This window comes from Panthera uncia, chromosome B4, assembly GCF_023721935.1.
Source record: "Panthera uncia isolate 11264 chromosome B4, Puncia_PCG_1.0, whole genome shotgun sequence".
NCBI lineage: Eukaryota > Metazoa > Chordata > Mammalia > Carnivora > Felidae > Panthera > Panthera uncia.
The window spans coordinates 81,675,367-81,683,175 of record NC_064809.1 but is presented as its reverse complement, the minus strand read 5'-3'; the positions used below and the strand labels follow the sequence as shown (position 1 = coordinate 81,683,175).

At 33.3% G+C, this 7,809-nt stretch overlaps 1 protein-coding gene across 1 annotated transcript in view; it reads right to left on the bottom strand.

The window, feature by feature from the left end:
* Positions 1–3,870, bottom strand: part of MARCHF9 (membrane associated ring-CH-type finger 9) — a 28,385-nt gene extending 24,515 nt beyond the window's left edge. The window contains exon 1 of the mRNA XM_049626695.1: positions 3,841–3,870. Coding sequence (XP_049482652.1) covers positions 3,841–3,870 — 30 coding nt within the window. The remainder of the gene's footprint in view (positions 1–3,840) is intronic.
* Positions 3,871–7,809: the final 3,939 nt, after the last annotated feature.

The following is a 7,809-nucleotide window of genomic DNA, read 5'->3' as shown; positions in this document are numbered from 1 at the left end:
TTTGGGATGAGCACTGGGTGTTGTATGGAAACCAATTTGACAATAAATTTCATATATTAAAAAAATAATAATAAATAAATAAACATTAAAAAATTTTTTAAAGGCTCAGTTCTCCTTAAAATTAATGTAATTCATGTTTAATTATTATTTTTTTCAGAAAACATCTTCTTTCTAAAAACAAACTAATTCACTATTAAATTCCATCAAGCACAAGATCTTAACCTAATTTCAAATGATAACAGAGATAACAACCATACATTCCTTTTCTAGTAAAAAAAAAATGTCAAAAAGGGAGAAGCAAAATAAATAAAAAGCATAAGGATTTAGAAGCACATGATAAACAAATCATTGCTCGATTGATAGTCAAATTAAGTGGATGATTCCACAGGGAGGTCAAAAGGAGGTGCCACATGGGGTGAATGCTGCCTAATGCTTTATGACCTAAAATAATCATTACCGAATTTAGGAAGTAAACAGGGAGACCCACCAATAGGTTTAAGTGTAATTTCAACTGTTGTGAATTTTGGAATGGTTACTCCAGAATTCATTTGAGGTTTATACATCATTTGAGAATTCTGCTCCACCAGACTCAAGTTTTTTCATAAACTCTTCTCTTCTCCTCTCCTACATTCTTGAAGAAAATGAGGGGGCTGATAAGGGAGAACACCAGTTTTAAAGACTCCAGTTTAAATATTTGGGATTTGATATGATCCTATTTTGATACCCTGGTAAAAATTTTAATTTGATGTCCTGTTATGTATTGTTTATATAACTTTTACTGTTTATATCATTTTCTATGTATTTAATTTGTAAATTTGATTTAATTTATAGCTCTATAAGCCTAATACGTAACAAGCTTACAGTATTACAATATAATAATAATTTTTGTTCATACTAGAGGTCTCAAAAGCTTTTTATTTTATTTAAAAAAAATTTTTTTTTAACGTTTATTTATTTTTGAGACAGAGAGAGACAGAGCATGAACGGGGGAGGGCCAGAGAGAGAGGGAGACACAGAATCAGAAGCAGGCTCCAGGCTCTGAGCCATCAACCCAGAGCCCAACGCGGGGCTCGAACTCACGGACCGCGAGATCGTGAACCTGAGCTGAAGTCGGACGCTTAACCGACTGAGCCACCCAGGCGCCCCAAAAGCTTTTTCTTTAAAAGGGGCCTATTCTTTAATCAAATGATAAAAAAATTTTTATAATATCTGAATTTTATAATATATGAAATGTCACAATTATGTATCAGAATACATGACTTTTAACCCCTTATTTGTGTATGTTGTCTCATTTTATTTTTTATTTTTTTCGTTGTCTCATTTTAAATTGAGTCTGAAAAATTCTAAGTAGAAAGACCATGATTTCTAAAATTTCCTAAGAGAATTTCAAAATAAGTTGCAAAGTAAGTTGTTAATATTTTTAAAGTATCATGAAATTTGTCAAAATCTACCTTATCTTACTGTCTTCCAGGGTCTTGTGAAGTATACATATGATTTTCACAATCGATTAATAGAGATTTGTGATCCATAGCACATTTGTGTGTGTGCTAACACAGACATACCTGCATGTAATAAAGACAGATGCATATAAGTTTTGTTCAAATTTCATAAATTAAATTAAAAGTCTACATAGGGGGATGTTTTGAACACCTTTTAGAATAAATACGCAGATTATTGCCAAAAGAAAATTAAAGTATACATATTTTTTTATTTTAGAGAGAGTGTGCAGAAGTGGGGAAAAGGGACAGAGTGGGATAGAGAGAGAGAATACCAAGCAGGCTCCCCACTGTCAGCACAGAGCCCCTTGGGAGGCGTGATCCCACCAACTGTGAGATCATGACCTGAGCTGATCAAGAGCTGGACGCTCAAGTGATTGAGCCACCCAGGGGCCCTAAATTAATATATATATATATATATATATATATATATATATATACATATATATACACACACACACACACACACACATATATATATACACACACACACATATATGTATATGTATGTATATATATACACACATATATATTTACATATATAAATGTATTTACATATATATGTATGTAAATATATATATATATATATATATATATATATATACACACTTAACAGCAATGTATGGACTCTCACAGATGAGGTTGTAGTTGCTTAAAAACATCTAGTATGTTGTGTGTATATGTATATTAAATGGAGACATAGCAAGATACTATCATAAATTTAAAGCCTGAGCTATAAGCTAATATATGTTATAATGTGAAATATATTGTGGGTTCAGTGCTCTCACACTAACCTCTGAACCTCTCAAATAGCACAGCAACTCTCCTAAAAGAAAGCATTCCATTATAAGGACCAGCCTTTTTAAAGTACAGGTATTTAAGACCATACACCATGACACTATTTAGATTTCCAATCAGTCATATTTATTACCATAAATAAGTAGAGAAATCTCTATTCATAACTCTTTTTAAAGAACAGAACAAAATGACATAGAAAGCTTTTGCAGTTACTGAGAGGTGACCAAAAACAAAATCATTATATCGAAAGCAGTTAGATTCATATTTTAAAAATATAGTGTATACCATAAATAGTCATAAATTTTCTAAAGGCTGCAAGTTTTAAATTATATATATATACATGAAGATTTTAAGCTATTGTGTTACAGAAAAAAGAGTGTGAGAATAATATATGTCCAAATTGTAAAGCTAAGCCACACCAAGAAAAACAGTAGGAATTTCAAAAGAAATGAGGTAACATAGCATAAATCTATTTTTATTACTATTCTATATACAACATGGTTCCAAGATGTGTAATTTGGAGTGTCAAGTGTTTATCTGATTAAACTTAAGCTACATGGTATTTTCAAGAAGTGTATTAATCTGAATAGAGCAATTAGCTGAAAATTTCACAAGGCCCTAATTTATGCTTTAAAATACTATGCTGCAGGAATCTCCAGACACCCAATTCCCTTACAGATCTTGAAACTCACACAGTCTGGGAAATATTGGTACAGGACATGCCCAGATATAATTATCATTTTATTAATAAATTGAGAAGAGAACATATGGTAATTTTAAATACTTACCCAAGTCAGTCATGACGCTAATTTGCTTTGGATTCATACTGAGCTAATTCTTCAAAATATGTTATTTGGAGTTTTTCTTTTCAAGTTTATCTATCTATCTATCTATCATCTATCTATCTATTTAGAGCATGTGTGAGTGGGGGAGGATCAGAGAGAGAGAGGAAGGGAGGAGCAGAAAGAGAGGGAGAGAGAGAAACCCAAGCAAGCTCCAGGCCTGACTACAGAGTGCAACAAGGGGCTTGATCCAAGAACTGCGAGATCATGACCTGAGCCAAAACCAAGTGTCAGACACTTAACTGATTGAGCCACCCAGGTGCCCCATGGAGCTTTTCTATCACAAGTCTTCATTTTTACTATTCTTTGATTTCATTGTTTTCAACCATTTTCTTTAACGTTTCAAAAGTTGACTCTTCAGTGCTCCTGACCACAAGTTATCAGCAGGAATATCGTTGGGCAAAATATTTATCTGATGGATAGAATGCCACATTACTTTTCTAGAAAATTAATCCTCACCTATTACTTGTGGTATGTATAATACTGGCAGTCTCCACTTTATTTCTACCTAAAGATCATGAAGTCCTGTTAGAAAGTACAGTTTTTTTTTGTTTTGATCATACTTCGGACTATGGAATTTTTGGAAATATGCACTTATCTCCGAAGATATGCTCTCGTGGAAAATGAGGGATTTCTAGCATTCAAATTTAAACGACCTTGCTAAAATGCTGCCAAAATGCGGGAATATTCATCTTCTCACTTACACAGTTGAGGTATCCTGCAACAGGTGGCATGATCCCACACTCATGAAACACGGGTGAATTACCCTTCTTAGTCATGACAGTTATCCTATAAAGCAATAGCTAAGTGAATGAGACCAATAACCACATCTTTAGTCATGAGATTCACAGTCACAGAATACTTTTAGGATTTTCTTTTCCTTGTTAGGGCCCTCAACTATATTAGTATAGTTATCGCCTGTGTTTTTTTTTCTCATGAAGCATATGTTTTATATAGGAATTCTTTCTCTATCCCTGGATCATCTACATTTGGTATTCTTTTGATTCCATGAAGAGTTCCTTATTATCATACCAACCCATAAGCTGATAGTTCCATTAGAGTCCAAGAGAAATAAAAATAATAAAGGGTCAAGAAATGATCCACACAGTACAATAACCATGGTCGTTTTTATGTACCCAGAGTTTCTCTTAAGATCTTAGAAACATCAGTTGGCATCGCCTTATTCTTAAATAGCATAGTTGACGATATCCAAATTATAAGTTTTTCCTGAAAGTATACATCAGGATTTCTGATCACTGCTAAACTGGTAGATTACTCCAAAAAGAAATTCTATAGTTTGGAAGATGGCATTCTGCATATTTTCTCTTCACTGTCTTTGGAACTTGTGTTGAATTTGGCATTGCTTGCAAATGCTTCAGTTCATTTGCTTCTAATTCAAGAGTTGGGAGAAATGCAATGGTGACAGCTTCCAGTACAACTTGAATAATTCCTACTCAAATCTGTGATTATTTTTACAACGATAAAGGTATTTTGAAATCTCCTGCACCATATGGTGAAAACGCTGAGTCTAAACATGGTGCAAAATATTTTCAGAGCAATAAACTTCGTATTTATTGGGAGTTTTCCATTTTCCATTAAGTTTTTAGCCAGCAATACAGAATTCTGTTCTTTGTCAGCCTTAGAAACAGGAACACTCTGACTCTCAACTTCTGCCTTTAGCATCGTTAATAGTGGTTTACATGTTCTTTAACCATGTCATACAATTTTGGTAGTTTGGAGCTCATTATTAACCATTTTTCAAGCCATACTTTGATACTTTGAATGCTCTTTAGTCTAACATTTGTGATTTTTGTTTGTATTCCTGGATCCTCTAACCAAAACAGCCTATGGTATTGAATCAGAAAGTTAAATTTTCCATTAATTTTCTTCACTAATATTTGCCAAAAACTTGAAGTTCACAGATTCTAGTAGCTTTACACTGTACGAACAAAGCTTTCCATAAGGGCTGGGTGCCTTGAGAATGGCAAGCCATAAAGAGCTGCTCCAATAACTCCACAGCCATCAGAATGATGTGTGACAACATTCCTGCTCAGTCTTTCTCGAAGGTCGCAACTGTTATAGAGTAATTCCTCTGAAGTAGATATTGCATAAACTACTTCTGTGTCAGGCTTGACAGGACCATTTTTTGAATCTTCAGGGAATGTGTTGCCCAATAAGCATATGTAATAAAGACACAAAGCACAACAGATCAGTGTATTGGTCTGGGAGCCAGAATGAAACCAGCTGTTAGACAAAGGCTCACTGGGATTGTGTTGCCAAGATGGGATGTGCCAGATCAAGGTAGACTCAGACAAGCTGAAGGGCTAGCTAAGGAGTTTTGTGTAGTCTTTTCAGTGCATACAAGGAAATTGAATAAAGGGGCAGCCCTAGATATGCAATCTGTTGTATAATGTTCTGGATGATTTTGTACCATGGACCTCGGCAGGCAGCCAGGCTTAACGCCTTATTTGTTTTTCTTCATCTTGAATTTTTTAATTTCTGATTTGTTATGTTCTTATGTTTCTACTATGTCTTGATTAATTATATTTGTGTTGAAGGATTGTATTACAGTATTTTTTACGTTTCCTGGCCTTTTAAAACATTTTCTTTATGGCTCAGTATATGGTCATTTTTATAAATGTTCTCTATGCTTTGCAAAGAATGTATATTCTGTAATCATTGGAGATTGTGATCTATATGTGTCCATTAGATCAAATTTGCTGAATCATACTGTTTAAAATCATTACTGATTTTTTTGACTTCTTTTCCAATTATGATTATGGACTTTCCTAGCTTTTTTTTTTAAAATGTTTTCTTCTTATAAGTAGTTTCAACTATCATCTTTTGGCCTTTTTTTTTTTTGTTGTTTTTAATGCAGGATTCTTTTACTCATGATTATATGTGTTGGATTTTCCTGTAACATCAAGAGCAGACAAACTTAGGCAGCTGAGTAAGGTACAGGGCGCTTCCTTGGTTTCTTAGTTTAAGAGGACTCTCTTCTTTTGTATCTGTAAAGGGCAGTTTCTAATAGACTATCATAAACTTAGTATGTTATGTTAAGAACTCCAGGATAACCATAAACCTAAAACCTATAATACACACAAAAAAATGAAGAGAAAAAACCCAAAATACTGCAGAAATTCATCAATTACGAAGAATGAACAAGAGAAAAAGGAAGAGAGAACTACAAAAACAACTAGAAAACAAATAACAAAATGAAATAAGTATAAACCTATCAATAATTACTTTAAATGTAAATGACCTAAATGTTCCAGTCAAAAGACAAAGGGTGGTAGAATAGATAAAAACAACAACAAAAAACAAGGCCCATCTATATGCTGCCTACAAAAGACTCACCTCAGACCTAAAGATACTTACAGACTGAAAGTGAAGGGATGGAAAAACATTTACCATGCAAATCAAAGTGAAAAAAAAAAACCCTGCTGGAGTAGCAATAGTTTATCTAAAAAAAATAGACTTTAAAGATGGTAAAAAGAGACAAAGAAAAGCATTACATAATGATAAAGGGATCTATTCAACAGAAGATACAACAATTATAAATATCTAGGCACCCAACACTGGAACACCTAAATACATAAAACAAATAAATATCAATGGACATAATGAAGGAAATTGATGGTAATACAATAATAGTAGGGGACTTTAACACTCCACTTACATCAGTGGCTAAATCATCCAAGCAGAAAATCAATAAGGAGACAGTGCCCTTGAATGACATGTTAGACCAGACAGACCTAGCAGATATATAAAGCACATTCCATCCAAAACCAGAGAAAACACATTATTTTCAAGTGCACATGGAACATTCTCCAGAATAGATCATGTCAGGCCAATAAAGCCTCCATAAATTTAACAAAAGTGGTCATACCATACATCTTTACTGACCATAACAATATGAAACTAGAAATAAATCACAAGGAAAAAGACTGAAAAAAAAACCCACAAAGATGTGAAGGCTAGACAACATGATACTAAACAACAAATGGGTGGTCAACAAATTAATCAAGTAAATTAAAAAAAAAAAAGGAAACAAATGAAAATAAAAACACAATGTTCCAAAATATTTGGGACACAGAGAGAGAAAGCAGTCTAAAAGGGAAATATATAGCAATACAGGCCTACCTCAAGAAATGAGAAAAACCTCAGATAAACAATCTACTCTTACACCTAAAAGAACTAAGAACAAACAAAGCCCGAAATGAGTAGAAAGAAGGAAATAATTAAGATCAGAGCAGAATTAAATGACATAGAGACTAAAAAATAAATAGAAAAAAAATAATGAAACCAAGAGCTGGTACTTTGAAAAGATAAACAAAACTTACAGTCTTAGTCAAATGCATCAAGAGAAAAAGGACCCAAAGAAATAAAATCAGAAATGAGATGACATGATATTGTATATGGAAAATCCGATAGACTCCACCAAAAGTCTGCTACAACTGATACACGAATTCAGCAAAGTTGCAGGATGCAAAATCAATGTACAGAAATCAGTTGCATTCTTATACATTAACAATGAAGCAACAGAAAGACAAAGAAACTGATCCCATTCACAACTGCACCAAGAAGCATGAAATACCTAGGAATATATCTAACCAAAGATGTACCAGATCTGTATGCTGAAAACTATAGAAAGCTTATGAAGGAAATTGAAG